General features: G+C 32.7%; 1 protein-coding gene across 2 annotated transcripts; it reads right to left on the minus strand.

Moving 5' to 3' along the window:
* Positions 1–7231: 7231 nt before the first annotated feature.
* LOC120355562 (sphingolipid delta(4)-desaturase DES1) lies at positions 7232–18479 on the minus strand. Of its 2 annotated transcripts, XM_039444122.1 has the most exons (7): positions 17975–18473; positions 14350–14526; positions 13567–13706; positions 12692–12905; positions 10899–11110; positions 8417–8605; positions 7232–7642 (listed from the first exon to the last, which is right to left on the minus strand). In XM_039444122.1, the coding sequence occupies exons 1-6, from the start codon at positions 18054–18056 to the stop codon at positions 8465–8467; spliced, it is 966 nt and encodes a 321-aa protein (XP_039300056.1). In that variant the 5' UTR covers positions 18057–18473; the 3' UTR covers positions 7232–7642; positions 8417–8464. The 2 variants fall into 2 exon arrangements, with proteins under 2 accessions (XP_039300056.1, XP_039300048.1); XM_039444114.1 differs by lacking the exon at positions 7232–7642 and having other exon boundaries at positions 8270–8605; positions 17975–18479.
* Positions 18480–27429: the final 8950 nt, after the last annotated feature.

A 27429-nucleotide genomic window follows, 5' to 3' on the forward strand; every position in this document is an offset into this window, starting at 1 on the left:
CAAAGTTATTAACAGAATATTAATAATTAATCATTATAGATTCTATTAAATTGAACGCAACTTGACAAACACATATAATTATTCAACGATTGTATGATAAGATAAGATATGTTCAATCTAATAGAAACTATAAGGATTAACATTCTGTTATTAACTCTGGTGTAAATGCAGCTTTATAAACCGATCAAAAAAATACCAGTTTCCATAAACAATAATGTTTCAAATTCTTCACATAAATTACAAAGTTTAGGTAGAATAAGGTTTGATATGAGGCTCATTATACACAATCTGTAAATATATAATAATTACAAATCTTTAACCATCTATGGGGTCTCACTATACATTTACCACCTGTTATACGTCAATTAATCAGTTAAAAAAGAAACTTTTCAAAACTAGGAACTAAAATACAATTCAATTGGGTACCATTACAATGCATAAATAAAATTCACTAATATTTCATTTCATACAGAAACAGCATTCACTTAAAATAACTTATTATATTACAATTACTATTGTTATTGTTGGAGTGATGGATGTAGTTACAAATTAGCACCTAAATAGAATTAAGAATAGAATAGAAAAAAGTTTAGGTATCGAATAAATAAGCTACCTTAAGCGAACCTCAAAGAGTCTGCTTGACAAGGTACATATTATACAAAACATTAAATTCAAATATACACATCAGTGAACGTTATTTTTACAAGAATTTATTACTTAACAGTTGATATAAACTAATTAATTGTTGCTTAGTTCTCAAAAGTGTTATAATGTATACCGGTAGTCAACCTGAACTTACATACAAAAAAATAAAATGAAATTGCTTACAACAATACAATACATTAAAGGTGATGGTTTCTTGATCCATTCCGAGCTGCTTTGTATTAACACACTTTTTCATGTATTTGAACACGACATGCAGTCAACATGCAGTTGACTGTTTGTCGTGTTTAAATACATAAAGAATCTGGTGTGGTTCACTCACACAACTTTCCTTGCCGTTATGAAAATTGATCAACTGACGCTAGTGTTCCTGCGCATCTCAAGTCTACTTTTCTAAGATCTGAGCAAGCTGGTGACAGGACAATAGCGCTGCAGACACACGAAGTCTACTATCTCTTCATAGTGAATGATTTAATCGAATCAACAGTTGCCAACAGTTTGCAATTGAATAATCTTATTTTCTCGAATTTCGAGCTTATTTTCAATTTTAGGTGATAATAATATTATCAATAATATTTGTTGCAATTTTGATCATCAGATTAAAAATCTGGTGTGGTACACTCACACAACTTTCCTTGCTCATTGAACTGTAAGCCCCGTTCTTAATCGAGAATAATTTAGGGGAATAACATAATGACGATTGGCGGCAACATAATTATTTGAAACTACGATCAGACTTCTGTATATGTGTATATATAATTGTTTTCATAGTACTTTTTCCTTTGTGTTAATTGTGAATTTCGATTTTTTTTTAAATTCGTCAAAACAGCTGTTCTACAGATGAAATATCTCGACTATGGCCCGGTTGCACAACAGCCGGTTAAATTTTAACCGTGATTAATTTCACGAGAACCAATCAGAGAAACCGTCTTTTCAAAAACGCCTTCTCTGATTAGTTCTCGTGAAATTAATCACGGTTAAAATTCAACCGGCTGTTGTGCAACCGGGCCTAAGTGTTCTTTTTATGAACTGCTCTACCTACCTACCTCATGCACGAGAAGGATGTTACAAAGTCCACTTCTCAAGGATGGGGTGGACCCCCCATTAGTCTCCCAGGAAGGAGACTCATGCCAGTTGTTAGAGCTGATAAATAACTATACAGTAGAGTATGAATTTGAAAAAAATCGGTCAAGCCATTTTTGAGAAAATCGTGAAAAACATGGTTTTTTAGTAATCATCCGCCATTTTTCTCAAGAATATTAAGGAGCTCCTGCAATTTTCCCAGAAATGAGACTCATGTCAGTTGATAGGGCTCATAAATAGCTATCCATGGTATAAATTTGAAGAAAATCGTTAGAGCCGTTTTCGAGGAAACCTTGAAAAACATGATTTTTTAGTGATTATCCGCCATTTTTCTCAAGAATATTACGGAGCTCCTGCAATTTTCCCAGAAATGAGACTCATGTCAGTTGATAGGGCTCATAAATAGCTATCTATATATATATATATATAAAAGCGAAATGGCACTCACTCACTGACTGACTGACTCACTCACTCGCAGAACTAAAAACCTACCGGAACAAAAACGTTCAAATTTGGTAGGTATGTTCAGTTGGCCCTTTAGAGGCGCACTAAGAACGGATTTGGAAAAATTTCCAAAGATACGCCCAAAATCTGCGTTTTCCAGCGTGTTTTAGCGTTTTCTCAGCTTTATTTCTTCTTATTTTTGGACGATCCAGAGGGTCCAGGGGGTGGAGCCCCCTGGCTAGACGGATATGGCGAGCGAAGCGAGCCTGACGGCTAGTCCATGGTATAAATTTGAAGAAAATCGTTAGAGCCGTTTGCGAGAAAACCGTGAAGAACATGGATTTTTAGTAATTATCCGCCATTTTTTTCGCCATTTTGAATTCAAATTTATTGAATTTCTTATTTTCGGATCCTCATGGTATAAGGACCTTAAGTTTAAAATTTCAAGTCAATCGGTTGATTAGGAATGGAGTTATCGTGTTCACAGACATACACACACACACACACAGACCAACACCCAAAAATCATGTTTTTGGACTCAGGGGACCTTGAAACGTATAGAAAACTTGAAATTAGGGTACCTTAATTTTTTTTGGAAAGCAATAGGGCCTACTTTCCTTACCTATGGTAATAGAGCAAGGAAAGTACATTCCTTACCTATGGTAATAGGGCAAGGAAAGTAAAAAAGAAAAATGTAAAAAAAATGTTTTCTATCAATAACTCCAAAATCTAAACTAGAATCATGGCCTCAGCTTATGGAAAGACATAGCTAGTAGACAACTGTCTACTAACGTTGATGGAAAGCTACATTTTCAAGATGTTCGATGTTTTTGAACGGGTGGTATTATAGCTCACTAGACAGCTGATCTATGATGAATAATTCTACAGCCTGATTTTTACAGTAATATTGGCGTATGAAGGAGGCTCCTTTTTCCTTTTATATTATCCTTGAAATGCAAAATTGACAAAAACTTTGTATATACGCGCAATTTAAAAAGGAACATACCTGTCAAATTTCATGAAAATCTGTTACAGCGTTTCGCCGTAAATGCGCAACATATAAACATTAAGAGAAATGCCAAACCGTCGACTTGAATCTAAAGGTGCGTACAGATATACGCGCCGCGAACATGAGCAATTCACTTTTAATCAGCTGACTATATCTGTATTTTTACAGAAACGGGAAGATATAAAAAGCTTGACATCAGCTGATTAAAAGTGAATTGCTCATGTTCGCGGCGCGTAAATCTGTACGCACCTTTAGACCTCACTTCGCTCGGTCAACAACATACCTCTCATTCCTTAAATCATATCTATTAACTTTCATAACTAAATATTTTTTGCAGAAGTAATTTTCTAAAATCAAAGTAAACAGAACTATACCTTTTATATTCAAAACCTTGCATCTATTCAAAAGGTTCTCTTATGAAATATCTCCCTGAGAATTGCTGACCAAACGTTAAATCTTCCTCTGTTCCGAAGATATTCTCCTAAGAAAAACATTGCTAGCAAATCCCCAACCTTGCAATCCATATCTCATAATGGACTCTCCCAAGGCTATATACATCATCCTCTTCACTTTATTGGGTATTAAATCTTCAATATAATACATTTTGGCCAATAGGCTACCTGTTTGAGTCTATTACAAACATTTTTTATATGAATATCTGGCATACTATCAATTTTGTCCAGTTGGTTTGATAGTTTTTCACCTGTTCCTAAGGTAAAGTATCGGTTCCTATATTTTAATATCCTGATGTAACTTATGAACGGTGATATTACAAATCCCAACAAAAATGGCTGTCAACTGTTACTCCTAAATATTTATAATTTATACAATTTGATAGGAACTGACAATCTGTTGTACAAATTAAAATTTCTTGCTCCTGCAGTTGGAAACGTTCACAGCAACGGTGCTTAATTTTGGGTTCCCTAAGTCTTTCCATGTAGGATGAGGTTATATGTAGCACCTTGGTTTTGGTAACACTTAAATTTAAACAATTATTATGAGACCATTTAGCTAGAGTATTGGTATCATGTTGTAACCGGGTTTCGGCCACATCTAACGATTTATGAGAGAAAATCAACAAAAAATCACCTGCAAACATAAATATCTTACAGTGAATAAAATATCTAGGTAAATCATTTTTCTCAAGAATATTACGGAGCTCCTGCAATTTTCCCAGAAATGAGACTCATGTCAGTTGATAGGGCTCATAAATAGCTATCTATATATATAAAAGCGAAATGGCACTCACTCACTGACTGACTGACTCACTCGCAGAACTAAAAATCTACCGGAACAAAAACGTTCAAATTTGGTAGGTATGTTCAGTTGGCCCTTTAGAGGCGCACTAAGAACGAATTTGGAAAAATTTCCAAAGATACGCCCAAAATCTGCGTTTTCCAGCGTGTTTTAGCGTTTTCTCAGCTTTATTTCTTCTTATTTTTGGACGATCCAGAGGGTCCAGGGGGTGGAGCCCCCTGGCTAGACGGATATGGCGAGCGAAGTGAGCCTGACGGCTAGTCCATGGTATAAGTTTGAAGAAAATCGTTAGAGCCGTTTGCGAGAAAACCGTGAAGGACATGGATTTTTAGTAATTATCCGCCATTTTGAATTCAAATTTATTGAATTTCTTATTTTCGGATCCTCATGGTATAAGGACCTTAAGTTTAAAATTTCAAGTCAATCGGTTGATTAGGAATGGAGTTATCGTGTTCACAGACATACACACACACACACACAGACCAACACCCAAAAATCATGTTTTTGGACTCAGGGGACCTTGAAACGTATAGAAAACTTGAAATTAGGGTACCTTAATTTTTTTTTGGAAAGCAATAGGTACTTTCCTTACCTATGGTAATAGGGCAAGGAAAGTACATTCCTTACCTATGGTAATAGGGCAAGGAAAGTAAAAAAGAAAAATGTAAAAAAAATGTTTTCTATCAATAACTCCAAAATCTAAACTAGAATCATGGTCTCAGCTTATGGAAAGACATAGCTAGTAGACAACTGTCTACTAACGTTGATGGAAAGCTACATTTTCAAGATGTTCGATGTTTTTGAACGGGTGGTATTATAGCTCACTAGACAGCTGATCTATGATGAATAATTCTACAGCCTGATTTTTACAGTAATATTGGCGTATGAAGGAGGCTCCTTTTTCCTTTAATATTATCCTTGAAATGCAAAATTGACAAAAACTTTGTATATACGCGCAATTTAAAAAGGAACATACCTGTCAAATTTCATGAAAATCTGTTACAGCGTTTCGCCGTAAATGCGCAACATATAAACATTAAGAGAAATGCCAAACCGTCGACTTGAATCTAAAGGTGCGTACAGATATACGCGCCGCGAACATGAGCAATTCACTTTTAATCAGCTGACTATATCTGTATTTTTACAGAAACGGGAAGATATAAAAAGCTTGACATCAGCTGATTAAAAGTGAATTGCTCATGTTCGCGGCGCGTAAATCTGTACGCACCTTTAGACCTCACTTCGCTCGGTCAACAACATACCTCTCATTCCTTAAATCATATCTATTAACTTTCATAACTAAATATTTTTTGCAGAAGTAATTTTCTAAAATCAAAGTAAACAGAACTATACCTTTTATATTCAAAACCTTGCATCTATTCAAAAGGTTCTCTTATGAAATATCTCCCTGAGAATTGCTGACCAAACGTTAAATCTTCCTCTGTTCCGAAGATATTCTCCTAAGAAAAACATTGCTAGCAAATCCCCAACCTTGCAATCCATATCTCATAATGGACTCTCCCAAGGCTATATACATCATCCTCTTCACTTTATTGGGTATTAAATCTTCAATATAATACATTTTGGCCAATAGGCTACCTGTTTGAGTCTATTACAAACATTTTTTATATGAATATCTGGCATACTATCAATTTTGTCCAGTTGGTTTGATAGTTTTTCACCTGTTCCTAAGGTAAAGTATCGGTACCTATATTTAATATCCTGATGTAACTTATGAACGGTGATATTACAAATCCCAACCAAAATGGCTGTCAACTGTTACTCCTAAATATTTATAATTTATACAATTTGATAGGAACTGACAATCTGTTGTACAAATTAAAATTTCTTGCTCCTGCAGTTGGAAACGTTCACAGCAACGGTGCTTAATTTTGGGTTCCCTAAGTCTTTCCATGTAGGATGAGGTTATATGTAGCACCTTGGTTTTGGTAACACTTAAATTTAAACAATTATTATGAGACCATTTAGCTAGAGTATTGGTATCATGTTGTAACCGGGTTTCGGCCACATCTAACGATTTATGAGAGAAAATCAACAAAAAATCACCTGCAAACATAATTATCTTACAGTGAATAAAATATCTAGGTAAATCATTTGTGTAAAGTAGAAACAGCAAAGTTCCCAGGATTGATCCTTGAGGCACTCCCACATTTGAAGTCCTCTCTTGGCTCGAATAGTTCCCAATTTTAACAAAAAATTTCTATTCTCCAGATAACTTTCAAATAGCCTGAGTACAGTTCCTCTTATACCAACAGTAGATAGTTTTTGTAATTAAATTTTATGATCTACAGAGTCGAAAGCTTTTGAAAAATCTATAAAAAGACAAAGGTTATGTGCATTACCATAAAAACACTTCATTGACATGGGCTACTATTTAAATTATATAAAATCTTATAGCACCCTTTACCATATATGTAATTGAAAAAATTTGACAATTTATCTGTACCTAACCCTTTCATAAAACCATATCGAAAATCATTGACGATAGTATGCTTATGTAGGAATAAATTCATCCTCCTTATATGTATAGTACGAGTTGTAGTTTTGAAGTACCGGTAGTCATGTAGTTCCTATTTTGACTAGTGAATAAAATTGATTTACACGATAGAGAAGTACTTTAAAAGTAGTACAGTAGTAGTAAAAGTATCCAATGTGAGTATCACCAGGTCTCATTTATTTTTTTAAAGCAAAGGAATAAACTCATAATCAAGTGCAAATATTGCATAATCAATTTAAAACATTTATTAATAAAGCAAATAATTATTGTAATTTAAAAGTAGGTATTACAAACTGTTGCTTCAATATGCTTAAAAGATAAACTAGTTAATGTAATTTTGTAGGAATACAAAAGACTAGAGAAGTCAGATAATTTTGTTCATGATAAATATATAAACTAAGATTGAATAAATACATAGATAAATGTACATAAATAATTACACTTATAATGTCAATAAGCAAAAGCAAACAGAGAATAATTGATCGATGACTAATACTTATTATAAATCAAATTTGTTCTTTGCATCCTTGATAGAAACTCGACTCTGTATAATATATTCTAAATTTGAGCTTTATCTAATAATTTGAAAATAAGTGATGTTAAAATGTGCACTTGGCTAGCAAAAATAGACAATGAATGAAGTAAAATATGAAAAATGCAATAATAATATATAGCACCCTTTACCATATATGTAATTGAAAAAATTTGACAATTTATCTGTACCTAACCCTTTCATAAAACCATATCGAAAATCATTGACGATAGTATGCTTATGTAGGAATAAATTCATCCTCCTTATATGTATAGTACGAGTTGTAGTTTTGAAGTACCGGTAGTCATGTAGTTCCTATTTTGACTAGTGAATAAAATTGATTTACACGATAGAGAAGTACTTTAAAAGTAGTACAGTAGTAGTAAAAGTATCCAATGTGAGTATCACCAGGTCTCATTTATTTTTTTAAAGCAAAGGAATAAACTCATAATCAAGTGCAAATATTGCATAATCAATTTAAAACATTTATTAATAAAGCAAATAAATTATTGTAATTTAAAAGTAGGTATTACAAACTGTTGCTTCAATATGCTTAAAAGATAAACTAGTTAATGTAATTTTGTAGGAATACAAAAGACTAGAGAAGTCAGATAATTTTGTTCATGATATATAAACTAAGATTGAATAAATACATAGATAAATGTACATAAATAATTACACTTATAATGTCAATAAGCAAAAGCAAACAGAGAATAATTGATCGATGACTAATACTTATTATAAATCAAATTTGTTCTTTGCATCCTTGATAGAAACTCGACTCTGTATAATGTATACTAAATTTGAGCTTTATCTAATAATTTGAAAATAAGTGATGTTAAAATGTGCACTTGGCTAGCAAAAATAGACAATGAATGAAGTAAAATATGAAAAATGCAATAATAATAATAATGTAATTTACAAAATGAGATGAGTTAATGTTGATGACATTTCGGAATCACGTTTTGAGGCCCTTGTGCTTTCTCTTGATGCGGGCGTATGGTCCAATTTCAGGATCGAAAACAAAATCATACAATACCGATACCCAAGAATTATGATGGGGAAGTTTGTCGTAGAATTCTGAAGCAATTTCACGAACCTGGAAATTAAAATTTATTTTAATAGAAAATACAAAACGTTTACAAATGAAAACTGCAAATTTTAAATAAACTAGGCCTTATTACAATACAAATTATGATACATTTGGACTTGCATTAAGACTTGATTCATTTTTCATTTAATAGAATTAGATTTCAGTTATTATCCTACTGTTATAGTTATTATTGTACTCTACTGTACTAGTAGTTCTGTGAACAGTAGACCTCGCGCTCAGTAAGTTACATTGACCTGTTGTTATGTTTTCTCAAAAATTAATAGATAATTTATCAATTTAAAATGTTTAGAAAAAATCTTAAATAAACATAGAGCTTTCTGTCCTATCGTACCGTGACGTGTCGTCCCGGAATGTGAGTGTGAGCGCTGTTATCAGGTCTGGCTGCAACTGTCTACAACGTTGATGAAAAGATATATTTTCAAGATGTTCGATGTTTTTGAACGGGTAGTATTACAGTCAACTGTCTACAACTAACGTTGATGGAAAGATACATTTTCAAGATGTTCGATGTTTTTGAACGGGTAGTATTATAGTCCACTAAACAGCTGATTTATTATGAATAATTCTAGTCTGATTTTTACTCTAATATTGGCGTATGAAGGAGGCTCCTTTTTCCTTTTATATTATCCTTGAAATGCAAAATTTCCAAAAACCTTGTATATACGTCGACGCGCAATTTTAAAAGGAACATACCTGTCAAATTTCATGAAAATCTATTACCGCGTTTCGCCGTAAATGCGCAACATAAAAACATATAAACATTTAAACATTAAGAGAAATGCCAAACCGTCGACTTCAATCTTAGACCTCACTTCGCTCGGTCAATTATCACTATAGTGAGGTCCACGTTATAATGGCAGTAGATAAAGATAGAAGAATAGCGATGCCGATTCTCTGCATTAATTTATTATATTTCTACATTGTCAAAAACATAATTGGCATAGTTGTGGACCTAGAAAAGGATAGTACCACCGGCTTTGTCGAATGATAGACAAGGATAGCAAAACCAAAGTTGATCAAATACTGTCATTATAACGTGGACCTCACTATAGTAATGAAATAGCCTAGCATTTGGAAATCTGTCCAACTCTTATCTACCTTTTCTCATTGAGATTCTTGTATTGCATAGAGGAGAGAAATATAGAGATAGCCAAAGGCATCTTCCATCTTGTTTCTTGATCGTTTAGAACGTAACGCCGGAAATAATCTTTGTGAAAAAGTAATGTTGTATAAATGATATGCTTCAGTGGAGTAAGCATAGGAATCAATCAAATAATCAAGGAGCCCTAAATATTCAATTTTTTACCAGGTTTGATTTGGCACCCATGAGGTGAACCCACAAGGAATTGAGTGTGTATTTAGAGGTTATTACAAGATGATAATATTTCAATCATAATGAGATAAACAGTTTTGGAATAAAGAGGAATTTAACGAGTATTTGAAAATTATATAAGAAACTCTGTTTTGTTTCAAATAAATTAAGTTTACAGATGGAAATTAATGAGAAATTGCATTTGTAATAATTCCAAAACTGTTAATCTCATTAAGATTGAAATACTATCACCATGCAATACAAATCTCAATTCCTTGTACATTCGAATTAATGAGAACAAATAATGATTTTCTCATCAATTTACATTGGTAAACTGACTGGCCGCTGTGGCTTAGTATCAAATGAGCACATCTATCCAGTGATTGTCAGTTTGGTGTATTTGATAAAAGTATGCCTGACTAGCAATTAGGAGGAACCGGGGTCGATTCCTGGGCTGGAAAATAATTTCTGGATAGAGGGCTTATCGATTTCCTTCTTGCTGATCACTATGTTGTCAATATTTGCAGAAGCAGAATTCTTGGGAGTGGTTTACAGCATTTAACTTTGGATTTTCGTATAATAATAATTGACTTGAGTTTACTTAATGCTTTTATTCTCATAGCATAAACCACTGTAATCAATTTTCTGAACAATGAATCATGATATTGCTCCTAGGCTCCAAGAACCAACAACAGACCAAAATTTCCATATGGATTGTACATCATCCGACTATCCGACTTCATCACTGTAATTATTTGCATACACACCTTCTCACCTATAATAATTACTTTATCGTATTTATATTCTAACTTTTTTCTAATTTCAAGTTGAAATTATTTTTATAATTTGTATTAATTTCATGAGCTTTATTGTTACACTTATTTTTACTACTTTTGTATAATTTCATGAAGGAATTTGAACTCAGAACTAGTAAATTTCAATTTTAACATAATTGATGGCAATTACCTGAGGTAACCTTGAGCCAGGAACGTAAGGGAAGTCATGGTGTTCATTATGGTATCCAACGTTGAATGTTATGGCATTGAGGCAGCCATAATAGGAGTACGTTTCAAATCCTTTGTGGAACATATAATGTTCAGATACAAAATGCCCAGCCACAGGATGAATACCCATTGCTAGTAGAGAGCCACCCAGCATGTAAGCAAGCACTTTCCATCCTAGAACAATGAATATGGCATGTTGAGGAATAATTTGAATGCAGGTAATAAAATCAATAATCTATTATCACTTTTACAATCACTATTGCGAAATTAGCGGAAATACGTGCGAAGTTCGCTTATCATGATTATCTACTTTTGTCCTACTATCAATTTTATCATCTACTGCATACATCGTGGATTCCAATGACAAACAAAGGTTATTGAGAAATCTACTAATGAAATTTGAATATTGTAAATGAATATAATACATAAATACACCTTTTTAAATTTAAATGGTCTATATTATCAATGAATATCTCAGAAACATTTAAATTTCTATAACTATGCAATAATATCTATCATCCATTGATATAGACAACCAGGAGAATGTACCATTTTGGTCCATTTTCCAATTATTATGTAAAAACTATACTGGTTAGTATAATATTTTTAATCTGTGAAATGTTAAATAAAAATTTAGAAATCACATAATACGGAACATTACTATTTGTGGAACTTGTATGCAAAACCAGTCATTGCCAAACGAGATAGAATTTCATGATAGAAAATAATTTAATAGATAGAAAACATGATAGGTTTTTCATTTGATAGCAACTCTATCAAGTTTGGCGTAACTTTTGCACATCATTTGCCTACAATACTGTATTTTTTCAACAAAAGTTATTATCACCTTTATATTATTATTGGAAATGGTACCTATAATATCGATGTTATCGATTGGAAACGTTCGCAAAAATGCAGGAATAAGCTTTTTCAAAGCGTTCCCAGTTCTATAATGACTTGTTTCGCGATCGAATGTTTGGAAAAAGCTATTATTGTACTAAAGAAGCTTTTTTCCTTAAATTTATCGCAAGACTTGTTCATTTGACAGGCGTCTTTATTGGAACATAAGATCCTCCTGATAATAGGCCTACCTCAATTTAATACAAGATACGGTTGTTATTTATTTGGCAGGAATTTTAATAATTGTTATCAAAATTATACTATATTATTTTCACAAATGCTATTCCCTAAAAAACATTTTTTTATTTCAAAAGACCATTTTAATAATCAAGCATCATAAAATTAAACAATATTCATCAGGTATCATTTCATAATAATTGTTCAAACTAATCAAATACATATTTGAAATGTATTCGTTTAAAATATTTTTTTTTAATATTCAAATACATATTTAGATTGAGACTATCAAGTATTGAAAATTGAGAAAAGTAATACAGTAATGGTATATTGACCTAGTTTAATAGTGATCGTATTAATAGAATTTTCTTATCGGAAAATTTTATTTATTATTATTAAACAATAAGTTTATGTTTATTGTTCTGACCAATTTAACTATTTGTGTAGCCTTGTTTGAGTAAGATAGTGGATACATTACTGCAAAAACAATACTTTTATAAATAGAATCAATAAAGTTGATTATTATTTAATAAAATAAATTTGCACCACTCTAAATATATTGAAATATAGCGTTTTCTCGTACACAAACAAATAAGAAGAGACTCCTTCCAGAATAGATAAGCAATAAGATAAATAAAATGAGATGAAACTCATTCAGAGTTATTTGATACTACTTACCTAGAAAGTAGACGACTGCAAAATTGAACATCAATTGAATAGCAGTGTTGCATAATTCCAACAAGGTGGGGGGCTTCGGATAGGTAACTATCGGTCTGAACGCATAGAAAAGTGGCTGCATAAATAGCCAAACCAACTTTCCAAATGTGTTGCAGAAAAGTTTCGCTTCTAAATAAGTCGGAATGTCAGTGTCAATTTTTTCATCTCCTTGATACTGAAAACAAATTAATCTTCTATTATAGGATTTTTTCAACAGTACTTCTAAATCCAGTCAAGGAGAGTTTTAATCATTGGGTGAAACAAATTTGCCACATTGTATAGGCTACCGTATTATATTGCAACAATGACAGAGTACTACAGAGTCTTAGCCCATATAACACTTATGATAGCTTTCAATTCTTTGAGTATGAATCAAAATGTGAGTTTTGTGAAGCTTTCCAATCACTAAGGAACCTTCAGCGATAAAAATAATTTGATATGATAGGGAATGTTGTCTAACGCACTATTTTGACGTTGAAACACCGACATGCTGTCGATTATAAACTATTCCATTTACTTACTGACTGGATAAATAAATAAAATTCTCTATTTCAATAAATGGTATTTTCGGGATTCAGGAACCAATTTTCAACAGACGGTTGAAAGTACTCCAGTCAATAAGTGAACAGAATCGTTTATTTCATCACATTTTTGACTGCATGTCGGTGTTTGAATGATAAAATGGTGTTTTAATACATATTAGTTCAGAATCATAATCTTGAATAATGCATTTCGTAATAAGTAAAAGAAAAATGAAATATTTCACAAAAATAATAAAATGAACATGATATTAAGTTGATTGAGAAAGATATTGTAAAAATATGAAGATAATTTACCCTATGATGTTCCAAATGATAATACTTGAAGGTCACTGAGAATGGTAATCCAATTGGCAGATTAGCGAACATTCCGAGGAGTTTATTGGCCATTGGTCTAGAGTAGCCAAATGCTAAATTATGAGCAATCTCATGAATGGCTGAAAAACAAAATCATAAAATTAATAATATACAATAATTATGACATAATAACATATTTTTATAATCTGGCAATAATAAAATTCACAACATTTCAAAAATGCCTAATCACTTTCTACACATTGCTACGTAAATACAGTGAATTGAATGATCTTTAATTTTGAATTTGAATACACTTCAGAAGATTCCAATGGAATCAGTTCTAAGTTTACTGTCCATCTGCTCTGTACTCATACATCTGTAGAGTTAAGTGATGAACCAATTGATTAAGTGGAAGAGCGGCCTCAAGACTTCGTTTAGGCACTTCCAGTCAGTTAATTTCTTCGTTATTCATGAAATGTAATCCAATATTTTCAGAACTATAATAAAATCATCAATATACGAGTATACTCGTATACTCGTATTTTATTTGACAGTGCATTATTAATCTTACATGACTTCTAAAGCATATTATTTGTCAAACCTGAAAATTATTACAACTCTTTTCAGTTTAGGCCTGAGTAGTTAAATAAGATAACTCCTCAGCCTTGTTTACATGTGAAGTCCAGCAATTTCAATCTGAATTCGATGTCTACAATTTAGAAACACAGTATTGAATCTCAATGTCTATATTATAGATTAGAATGGATTTGTGGAAAAACTTACCAAGCATTAGAGAGTGATTGATGACACCACCAAATATGTAAGCTAGGAAGAACACAATCGGCCAAGAGCAGTCTTTTATGAACAAGAACGACACAAACTGTGTCAACACCATACCAATCACAATCCATTTGAAATTAGGGTCGTATCCAAATAGTTTCTTTATTTGCGGATATTTGGCTGGAAAAGAAAAAATGTGATTCATTAGCTATTATATTCAATGAACATAAATAAACTCAATTGTTATATGCAGTACTATTATTGCTGGAAGAGATCTATTTCAACTTCAAAATACCCTACAACTGGACAAAGCAATAAAGAAATGTCAACTGATTTATTACCTATTAGATTTAGTTAACATGAATAAATTCAATTGTTATATAAAGTACTATTATTGCTGGAAGAGATCAACTTTAAAATCCAAGCAAAATACCCTATAAGAATTTTGTTTCCTATAGTTACAATTGGTCAAGTCAATAGAGAAATGATAACTGAATATCGTATTTAAAAAGGAGCAGGAGACAAAAAACGTGTATTTTTTAATGAGATGGTTCCATTCAATTGTTTTTAAAAAAATTATAAACGCATTCAATTATTGTTTTTTTTTAATTAAACTGATGAACATAGAACCATTTAAAACATTTACGGATAAATTAGAATAGAAAAAACGGGATGTAGCATTTTTTAAACACATAATTAGGTGCATTATGAATAGCCTATTCAGGACAGTATATTTTATAAGGTGTTTTAATGTACTATTAATTATTTTATTATAAACATTAGACATGATTTGAAGAGATGAATTAGAGGCTGAAGGAGCTTGAGCGTTACAAAAAAAGTACAAAATGATCAAGAGAAATAAAATAATATAAATGTTTTTTATTCACTAATCTTTAAAATAGTTATTTGATCGATAAGTAATCAAGTAAATTAAAAATAGTGACAATAAGTAAGTAGCTTCCATTTTTCTTGCATAGAAGATAAGCTTACTGTAATTTGTCAAATGAGGAACTTTAGGTTGGTTCAAGTTGAACTCTTGACAAGTTGACGTTTGTATTTTTCTCCGTCTGTCTGCTTCTGTTAACATTCGCCTTTAATTATTGTATTGAATATGAAGTATGTAATGAATGAGAGTTGATGAATTATGACAACTCCCAAGTCATCGGCACAATGAATGTAACACCTGTTAACTATGTACTAAAAATTACACTTGAATTGTGACATATAAAAAACCCCAGCAAAGTCTTGATCTAAGCACTATTTCAAAAGAGATTTCAAGTAGATGGAGAGTTTTTTTAATGAGGATCTTATTCTGTTGTGCTACTATATTCAGTTATACGTTCTATATAACTGATCTAACCTTGAATGAGATCATAATATAAAATAGTAATTTGAATGGTAATCTTCCAAAATTGAATTGAATGGTTTATGAAGGTAATCTTCCAAGACCTTCATAACCTTATGATTAATCTTCCAAGACCTTATGGTTTATGAAGACCTTCTTGAAATCAATTTCAAAATCAACATTTCAAATAGTATAGGTAACTTACTCTCTTCAAAAAATCTACATTGAACTTGAGATAAATATTTTTCGAGAACCAATTATCCCTATTATTCAACAAAACAAATTAATATACGATCTCCTAACTTTAAAATTCCTTGGAGACCAAAATACGATCTTCCAACTACTTTTGACAATTGAAAAAAATAATTTCAATTATTTCTGACAAACTTTCTCGCTTTCACCACCCATATCTTTCAAAACAAAATGTTTCCAGCATGTCGAAAATTTCATGTTTTCTGCTCGAATGGCTCGACATTGACGAACATTACTTAATTAAAAATTAATATGGGTCAGATAAAAATTATCCAGACACCAATAGAAAGGAGACATTCTCTCCGTTAATTTGATATAAAATTATTACGCATTACGACGCCCCATGATTCTGAGAGAGTGATATTAAAAAGAAAACAAATCTTTGCGATGTTTCCAATTTTATCATATAAGTTGAACTTCCTTTTAATCCTTCAACCCTGAAACTTTTGTAGCACTACTACGTTATCGGGGATGATATTCTACATCCAATTCTGACGTTGAATTGGAAATTTGAGAAAGTTGCAATTTTACACGAATTGGCAACCTTGTAATTTCTTCGGATGGAGGGCCAAGTCTCAACTTATTTTACACAGACTTTTCTCTTCTCCGTATATCCCTCCAAGTCGGAAGTTGTTTTGTAAGGACTTTATTTTTTTTTCAACTTACTTCTAAGTTGGAGAGCGTCTTGGTAGTCTATCTTATGTTTGATTATAGTTCAGTTCTGACTCAACCTTTGACCGTTTGAAGGAATAGTGAATTGGTTGATATTGGAATAAACTGATTGATAATAAGATTTCAACCAACAGTAATAATCATATAACGAAATAAATTATATAGTGTTTAGTTGAATAATAGTGTGCAAAATATTGAACAGTGATCATAATGGAAAAAGTTAATAGTGAATAGTCATCCTGACCTGACCAAATGAAGAGTTAATATTAACGGGATTTAAAATACTAGCCTATTCAAGTTATGAAAATATAAATAATTGAAAAATGAAGTTAGTGTATTAGTTAACGTACCGTAATGTATTAGTCTACTTATATTGCATATAGGGTAGGTAACAGCAGTGCGTGAAGAGAATACATATTCGTAATAATTGTAAATTCAAATTGGTGAGCCAAAGTATGGCCTCGTCTTCTGCTTCATTCAACTTTTGTAGCACTACTTGAAGCCTTGTCAGTGGACACACAGCAATAATATGGCTCATAGTGTTCTTCTGACCACATTCGCAGAGGGGAATCAGCCAGACCCCATCTATGCATATTTTTCAAATATCTTCCCTGAACTAAGCGGTTCAGACGCACCCACACCGGCCGAGGCAGTTCAAAACTCTTCAATCTTGGTTTATTTACCAAATTACTATTTCTCACTGACGCAGATTACCAGTTCTCAGTTCATTTTTGAGCTAATTAAATGTTTTCTGACCGTGGGAAAATTTTCCAGATAGGTTTTCTGTTCTTGAGGCTTAGTACAAAAGAAGATTCCAATCGCTGATCATGAATTGGGAGGTCAGGTTGCTATCTATATTATTGTAAGTAGTTGCTATCCTATTAGTTCTTGATAACTTTAGAGTGTTTGCTGAGATTCATTTAGGCCTAAATATATTCTACCAAATACAACATTAATATTTTAGTTTATATTCATGGCGTGAGAGCCGTCCTTTCGCCTAAACTGTAGCTATACTAAGATTACTAAGCCAGAAAAACTTCTATACTAAATTGTCTATTCTATGACTAAGCCTATACCCGGCAAAATTTGTTATTCCTGTTTGTTGCAAGGTTATTGCAAAAACCTATTCTTCAGCAGTTAAAAACTGGTAAGAGGGACAACCGCAAAAAATTAGCTATGAGTCTTTATTGAATAATATTGAGCATGTAGCTAATTTTAAAACATACGATAACCTCAAAACATTCGAGGTGACTTCAAGTAGCTTAATAACACTTACCTGATCCAATTTTAAAATTATTTTCATACATATAGCAATTCCATTTTACTTACAGTAATGTCAACGTTACGTAATATGCTTACCCAAAATAGCTTTTCTACGAGAAGCATGTGGTTCTTCATTATAAGTATACTCAAAGTCAGTTCGAGAAACATGGGCTCCCATTGCAAAACTTTATCCAGCCTAGATGGTGTATTTTTAAAATATTTCTCAATTTTATCCTTTCATTCGATCTAGATTATACCGCACTAACAATGCGGGCACAATAAAAATGTACATACAAGTATAATGAGCCGGTAACACAATACTGCAGCTTAATGACAGGAACCAGAACCAATGATAAATATCTTGATTTTTCGAGTTGATAAACTCAGTATATCACAAATATTCACTTTGGAATTGACACTACATACTTTTCAAAATGTATGTCATCCGTCACTAAAAATAATTTATATTAATATTAAAATTACACTTGAATGAACTTAGTTTTATACACTATACAATGGGCGGTAGAGGTAGAGGTAGAATGCTGAAAAGCACCAAAACCACAACCAACCACAACACTGTCCGATCCGTCCCACCCACAGTCATAGCCAGAGTCAGCTGTTATGACAGCGCCACCGGCGCCACACTCTTGCCAAGCGGCTCGCTGTATAAATCTATATGGGTGGAGTGAAGACGAGCGGTGATCTAATAACTATAGTAGCTCTGTGAACAGTAGTCCTCACGCAGTATTCTCATCCAGAAGTACCTGATTGAAACCTATGTACCTAGAATACAGTCTATTCTATAGTAAGGTCCACGTTATAATGGCAGTGGATAAAGATAGAAGAATAGCGATGCCGATTCTCTGCATTAATTAATTACCGTATATTTCTACACTGTCAAAATCATAATTGGCATCGTTGTGGACCTAGAAAAGGATAGTACCACCGGCTTTGTCAAATGATAGACAAGGATAGCAAAACCAAAGTTGATCAAATAGTGTCATTATAACGTGGACCTCACTATAGGTACCTTGATTGAAACTATATGTTAGACCTTATGGAAATTCAGCAATAGACTATGGCTTCTCCACACATCTGTGTAATCACTTGTCAGCTGATTTATGATGAATAATCTATAGGTAATAATCTTACGGTAATATTGGCGTATGAAGAAGGCTCCTTTTTCCTTTTATATTATCCTTGAAATGCAAACTTTTCAAAAACCTTGTATATACGTCGACGCGCATTTAAAAAAGGAACATACCTGTCAAATTTCATGAAAATCTATTACCGCGTGTCGCCATAAATGCGCAACATATAAACATTAAGAGAAATGCCAACCGTCGACTTGAATCTTAGACCTCACTTCGCTCGGTCAATAATTATATCAACTTATTAAATTGTCAGGTCCACGTTAGAAAAATTCACAGATTTTATAACGCCAGTAAAAAAGATATGTGTGATGTTGCCGTTTCTCTACCTTACCACTGTCTTTTTTCACTTAAAACTGTAAAATAATAATGCCTTCTATATAAGATAGCTGATTTCGGTAATTTTATATGATATAAAATGTTCATTTTATTATCTTGTTAAGAATTATCAATTATATTTTATTTGTTGAAAAAAATATTATTTTAATGAATTAAGCCTTGTACACACGTCCGTACAGATTCGCGCGAACAATCGTATGTATGCCTCAGCATTCAAAAAGCTATCTGATTTGCAGACGACACGAAGACATGGTAGATGTAGATTTTCCACAACATGACAACAATGGCGTCATTCCATCATTGAAGATAGTTATCACAAATTGCAGCAGTATCATTTTATTTCAATGACTTATATAATAAAATCAAAAATAAAACTTGACAAACGATGTTGGTGGGTTGAACGATTGTAGGTTGAAGTAAGGAAGTAAATTGCTACATGACATAATATTGACAATTCAAACTTTCTTAGGTTGTCAAACATTATCTTGTTAATATACTGAATCTAATTCAACTAGTTATCTAAACAAAAAATGATATCATCATGAGGGAAGCAATAACTCCACAAGAACGATTGGCTTCAACTTTGAGATTCTTGGCATTAGGCGATTCATTTGTTGGTTTTCAATATCTATTCTGAATCTCAAAAAAGAAAATTCTACAATAATTCCAGAAGTTTTGATGACCTAATCAAAGCACTTAACACTGTCTCACAAAATTTACAGTCTTCTTTAAGGAAATTAGCCATAAATTGAATCAAATACTTAATTGCTGCCCATTTTAAACTAACTCTGGTCATACACATGACAAAACAAGATTCTCCAAAAGATTAGCTTCAATATTTACCTTCAAGGAATACTAGTTCAAAGTTTGAATAAATCTCTCATAGATTATAGATAACCTAGCTATCTAAAACGTATAATATCATATTGAAGATTACAATTTTAATTAACAACTCTGATTGATAACATGAAACAAACACAAGATGATTTGATAGCCACAGTAAAATAATATTTGAGCTATACTTTCTTGTAGGAACCCTGTAGAGAAGCTTTTTTGACTTAAATTATGCAGTTTTAAATTTGTTAATCATGATATGAATTATATACTCCATGCATGTTTCTATTTAAATATTTGACAATCCACATATCCTACAAAATTACAAAAATCCTACAATTTACAATTAGTTATTGGATCACAATTTGATTTGTCATTCATTAACCTAATTCATTGGAATTAGGTTATGACGCCTTCAATGTTTACGTTTTGCCTCACCCGTATGGCAAAATCGCGTCCACACGTACATTCAATACTCGCCCGAGGCGCCTTTGAGCACGCCAAAATACCGACAGGGTTCCGGTTCGCCCACATGCCTCAGCGAACAGTGTCCACACGTGCGAATGCAAGCCCATACACGTATGCTCACCCGAGGCAAACGTACGTGTGTACACCGTTTTAGTATATTGGTAGTAAATTTTTATAATAATTGAGATAAACTACTATCTTGGCACCTAGTTATATCTCAACATTGTTTTCATATTTGTCAAATGATGGACGAGGATAGAAATACCAATGTTAATCAAATAACTTGGGTACTATCATTATAGGGTTGATAGAATTGGCTAACTCGGAACTCGCTGAGTCCACAGAGAAGAAGTAAGAGTAATCTTCTACTTTTAAGAAGTAAATCTTCTACTTTGTGCTTACTCCATGTTAATCTGCCGTATGAATCTCAACTGCGCTGATCGGAATTGACTGAATGTAGAAGTGGCTAGCTCTGCATCGACTGGAATTCGTTGACTGAGAATTCACTGACTCTCCCGCTTTTAAACAGCAGTCGACAGAAATGGCTATACTCTGTCCAAACAGGCATGAGCTCTGAAGGATTAGGCCGACCCTCCTACTACTCACACACACAAGCGCAGTCTTCTTTTGTATGTGTGAGTAAAGGGACGGTCTGCCTACCTGTATACCACGTAGTATACACATAGTATGTCAATGGCGCAGGTAGGCTGGGCTTGTATGCCTGCGCGTGGGAGAGTGAGGGTCGGCTTAATCTTTCAGGGATGTTCTCTCATGGCAGTTTGGACAGAGTATAAGTCTGGAACTGGCTGACTCAAAATTCACTGATTACTACATCATCGTCTGCTTCCTCTGTTACTCATTCCCTTGCACTTGGTGCTGTTCACTCTTTTACACTGGGACGGATAACAGATTGCTGCACACTAAGCACGTATATTTTTTGGTAGCTTATTTCGGTATAAAAAATGATTGGATCTTATGTAAAATTTGCTGATAAATCCAATAAAACTAACTAGAGGTTAGTAGCTTTGATGGTTATTGAAATAATATTATACCGAAAACTATTATTTTCTCCCGTTAAGAGTTGTTCAAATTATTGAATAAATAAATAAATAAATAATAAATAAATAAATAATAAATAAATAAATAAATAATAAATAAATAAATAATAAATAAATAAATAAATAAATAAATAATAAATAAATAAATAAATAATAAATAAATAAATAATAAATAAATAAATAAATAAATAATAAATAAATAAATAAATAATAAATAAATAAATAATAAATAAATAAATAAATAAATAAATAAATAAATAATAAATAAATAAATAAATAAATAATTTATTGTCAAAAACATGAAAATGTCATAACAACGTCAGTTCAAACTTACAGTAGTCTAATAACACATCATATATAAATATATACACATATACATACACATACATACATATATATATATACATATACATACATACACATACATACATATACATATATACATATACATACATACACATACACACATACATCACATTTCATTTGTATTATTTTAATCTATTTTATTTTTAAACTCAATTGTCTAGCACTCTACAAGTCCAAAAAACAAACATCTACTCAAATAACTTTTTAAAATTGAATTTCGAAAAACTCTTCTACCTTATATAGACATTTTCCAACCAGCAAATTCTTCAAAAATCGTTTAAAACTCACACAGTTACTTTCTCTTATCTCATTAGGGAGAGCATTAAAAAGTTTAATAGACATGTATTGCCAATTCTTTTGCGATCCCGCATACTGACAATAATTAACTCTAATATTATTTCTATGCCTAGTTCCATAGCTATGTACATTACTGTTCAACACATATTCACTAATAGTTTTCTTCATTGATGTTAGGCATGCCAGTATATACAATGATGGCACTGTCAACAGTCCCATACTAACAAATAAATCTCTGCATGGTGTGAGAGGGCCCTTCTTACATATTATTCTCAAGGCCTTTTTTTGAAGCTTGAACAAGACATGGGAGGATGAGGAATTTCCCCATAGTTGAATGCCATACATTAGATGGCTATGAATATGCGCAAAGTACACATTCATTAATACTGAGGTATCTACAATTTGGCTCAGTCTCCGAAGAAGATAGATGCCTTTGTTAATTCTTTTTGAAATGTGTCTAACATGTTCATTCCATGTTAAATTTGTGTCCAGCATCATTCCTAGAAATTTCATGGATGTTATTTCTGTTGTACTCCTATCAAAGCTAAATTTCATGTCAATTGTTTTGTCAACGTTCAAGCTCAAATTATTAGCCGCACACCAATCATTTATCAATGAGGTATTTTCAGTGAGCATTACCTGTAAATTTTCCTTGCTCTTATCATCTACTTTCAGTCCTAAATCATCTGCATACAAATAAGAAAGGCCATTTCCATTACATACATTTATCGAACTAGGCAAATCATTGATATAAATTATAAATAGGAGTGGTCCTAAGATAGAACCTTGTGGTACACCGCACTTAACAATTTCACCTCTGGAATACTCCCCATTCTTGTAAATGAATTGCACTCTATTTGATAAGTAGGAAGAAATTAGATCTACTGCAGATTGTTCTAGGCCATAATGAAACAGTTTTTCACATAATTTGCTATGATTGACAGTATCAAATGCACGAGACATATCAAAACTTCTAAAATGTACATTCTTATGGTTTTCCAGGTCCTGAATAACTTCCTTCACAAGTCTAAGAACATTATCACCAGTACTATGGTTCTTTCTAAAACCATATTGGTTGTTTGAAAGCAAGCTGTTATTTTCAAAATATTTGACTAATTGCGAGTGAAGAAGCTTCTCAAAAATTTTCGATAATATATAAATTAAACATATCGGCCTGTAGTTATCTATGTTTGATTTATCTCCTTTCTTGTGAACTGGTATCACCTTAACTCTTTTGAACTCATCAGGAAATATTCCCAAGTCAAGGCACCTGTTAAATATGGAAGTCAACACTTCTGATATATTAGGAGCTGCTAATTTAACTATCAGAGAATTTAATCCTACAATATCCAGACAATTACTATTACTCATTTTATTTATAGTTTCAAAGACCTCTTCCACCTTGAAGTGTACAAATTTGAAATTTGTATTCGGCCTAGGAATATTATGAACATAATATTTATAATCAAAATCACTTTTGGGAATATCTTTACCAATCTGTTCCGCTTTATTCACAAAATATTTATTTATATCATCTTTTGACATTCTGCATTCAATTCCTACAGATTTACTATTTATAGTGGTATGTTTATTTATAATTTTCCATGCAGCTTTTGTCTTATTATGACTATTCTGTATTAATTTATTGTTGTAATTGAGTTTTGCCTTTCTTAATTCATACCTATAGTAACTTCTTAATCTATAATAATCCGATCTTATCCTTTCACAAGTAGAATTTTTATGCAGATAATACAAATGCTCACATCTAATTTTTAAAGCACACAAATCCGAATTATACCACTTATTATCACATTTATTTACATTAATAGTTTTCTTAATCCAAGGAAAAGCCAAGTTCACGGCCCACATGAATAGCTTCTGGAACTCCTGAATTTGTTCTATTACATTTTTTAGAGCATAGACAGTCAACCAATTTACTTCTTCCAAGCATTGCATAAAAATATGTACATTACTGTCATTAATTTCTCTGATCTTTATTATATTCCTATTCATAATCTTATTTTTATATTTTTCAAGTCTTAATATTAAACCTATAGCAAAATGGTCTGAAAGAACTGTGAATATTATTTTGCTCTGCCATCTACTAACATGAATATCGGTAGCAATATTATCAATGCATGTGCCACCCGTTTCGTTGGGTCTTGTCATTTCCTTTACAGTTAAATGCATATTAAAACTCAACAATAAACTTAGCAGATCCTCTCTATAACTAGATTGAACATTTAAATCAACATTGAAATCGGAACATAAAACCACATTGAAACCACTATAAGCGAACAGGAAGCTCAACATCTCATTGAGTACGACTAGAAAATTATTGAAATTTAAAGCATTCACACTATAAGGCCTATAAACAGATAGAACAATCACATTCATAGCAGGTACTTTGATTGCGCAAGCCTCACATATCATTTCAATAGACATTCCTTTTATAATTACTATGTCATTATATTCTATATCATTTTTAATAAAAATTGCACTTCCACCATGAATGTGATTCGATCTGCAAAAGGATGAAGCCCGTTTAAAATTACCAAAATTGACAAACCCAACATCCTCCTCATTCATCCAATGCTCACTAATCGCTATTATAGTTGACTTATTCTCATTAGCAATCAATTCTAAATAGTCAATTTTATTGCTCAAGCCCTGGACATTCCAAGATAAAAGACTCACCTCATTATTAGTAATTTTTGTTTTTTCCGTACTTTTAGCTGGCTTGAATCCTGAGTACAATAATTTAGATTTCGCAGCTGACTTATCAGAGTGAATTTTTTCATGTCTAGAACAATTGAAATTTCTGTTGCGAGAAGCGCCAACGCTATTAATATTGCAATAATTGTGAGAGTTCAAATTGTTGTGTTCAGAAACAGGGATGGAAGAGAAATGTCTAAAAAATTATTCTCATTTAGTGACTTGTGGGCGTCTGATAGAGTTGTAGAATTCATTTCAGGGGAGGGAATGTGGGCAGGAGAAATAGTTATAGGAGTATCTGGACAATCTGAAGGCAGAGATACCCTAGCGTGAATGGGAGAGGCAGGAAAAGGTTTTATAACTGGCGAAACTGCTGCAACGGGGCTATCAATGATAGTTTCACTCATCTGAGCTCCCTTCATGTCAGTCACAGAAAAATCACAAATAGATTGCTTAATGAACCCTATTAAGTGATTGACTAAAGTCTTTTTACCACGTCGATTGAGGTGAAGGCCATGTCTGGTAAAATGAGACCTTCCCAGAGAAGTGTTCACATCACTGTAGTGCAGTTTAAGACCCCCTTTGTAGCCTCTCACTGCTCTTGATAAGGACGCATTAGAATGACCTATGTTTACATTCAGCTCTGGATCATCATAACGATATGGAACACCGCAGACCAATATGTTTGATTTTAGATGCGACGCTAGAATATGATCTATTCCACGAGAGAGAGTTAACTGATAAGGTTCATCACGATGAAGATCATTGGTTCCGGCCATTACAATTACAATATCATCCCTGGAGAAGTCTTCAACAAATTTAAGTCCATCCTGTACAATTTGTTGCAGCTTTGCTCCAGGCTTTGTGTATACGAAAACGTCATAACTGTCCTCCAGGCTCCTCAGGTATTTACTAAGAAGTTTTCCGTGACTATCGGCCAGTATCGTCAATCTGTTCTTCTTCTTCATATTCAAGCTTGCACCTTTGGTAATTCTAGAAGAAATAGTATTCCGTTTGTCAATTGGTGTGGCAGATTTATGGACCAAAGCCTTGACTTGATGAAATTTGTGAGCTGAAGACTCAAAAGCAGGCGGCATCAGCAACTCGCTTGAAGAAAGCTCCGAAAATCGATTAGAGATCTTAACCAAATCAGCATTCCTATGATTGGCTGGTCGTTTCCTGACTGGATTACTAGGAAAAATGAAGTCATCACAATCAGTAGTTACAAGATCATCAAAATTATTATTTTTCAGAAAATTATTGTTTTCTGTCTGAATAATGTCTATTATAGCATTTTTATTTTCAATTTCTTCATTCAAACGGCTTCTGGACTCCTCAAGACTCTTTATGCGCGATTTCAATGACTTAATTTCATCCTCTGCACTCTCCTCATAAAGCAATGATGCTTCAAAACAATCCTGTCTCCTATTCTTTTCGGCCTCTAGGAGTTTTGTCAGGTGTATATTCTCCTCCGTTAGCCTCGTCAAATCACTATTCAGTTCATTGTTGATTGAAATTGAGTTGTCTAATTTGTTTAATACTCCAATTATGTGAGGAAGCAAATCGACAATGGCATCATTAGAAAATTTGTCAGCAATAATTGACAGGGTCCCCCTGAAACTTACTGCTAAGTCTATAACATCACCGTTAAGAAGATCAATACTCAGATTATTGAGTTCCAGTTTAGCGTCACGAATCAAATTCTCTCGCATACGACGAGTTGTCATGGGTTTATTCATCTTAAATTCAAACTGAGCGCCAAAGGTAAGAACCCACAGATGAAAGTATACAACATCAATGGAATGAAAGGAGTTCAAAAATGTCACGCATAGTTGTCATGGTTACACTCAAAACAAAATATGTTTATGGTTGGACGTAAACAAAAACCAGCTGGTGATTATCAGCTTCGGAGAAGTGACAGCAAAGATAACACAATAGAAAAATAGTTTGTTGACTTTATCAGAGCAGCCTCTGCTATCACACTTTCAGTCGGCCGCTATACAGGCGCGATAACTGAACCGGTCAGTTGAATCGGAACAACGGGCACACAACAACAAAGTAACAAGTGTATGCCGGTTATGAAAAATAGACTCAATACACGTTCAAATTGCTCTGTGGTTCAAGTGTTATTGATCTCGTACTATCAAATCACCCGTCATGCAGTCATGGAATATATTAAAACAGGTACTTCACACTTCCAAAAACTATCTGATTACCACAAAACTTCACAATTCTTGTAAGTAATTATTTTAAAATATCAAAAACTACGGAGCAAATTACCAAACAATATCACATGGCAGCCCAGTGCTACCAACTCAATATA

Source organism: Nilaparvata lugens, chromosome 1 (genome assembly GCF_014356525.2).
Source record: "Nilaparvata lugens isolate BPH chromosome 1, ASM1435652v1, whole genome shotgun sequence".
NCBI classification, from domain to species: Eukaryota; Metazoa; Arthropoda; class Insecta; order Hemiptera; family Delphacidae; genus Nilaparvata; species Nilaparvata lugens.

What these genes read in the sequence shown, in the direction of transcription:
- LOC120355562 (XM_039444122.1), bottom strand. Translation starts at nt 18,056, where the DNA reads ATGGGAGCCCATGTTTCTCGAACTGACTTTGAGTATACTTATAATGAA. An exon ending in ATCATTTGGAACATCATAGG is followed by an intron (nt 12,906 to 13,566) that starts GTAAATTATCTT and finishes ATTTGTTTTCAG; the next exon opens with TATCAAGGAGATGAAAAAAT. An exon ending in CTGGCTCAAGGTTACCTCAG is followed by an intron (nt 8,606 to 10,898) that starts GTAATTGCCATC and finishes TTTAATTTCCAG; the next exon opens with GTTCGTGAAATTGCTTCAGA.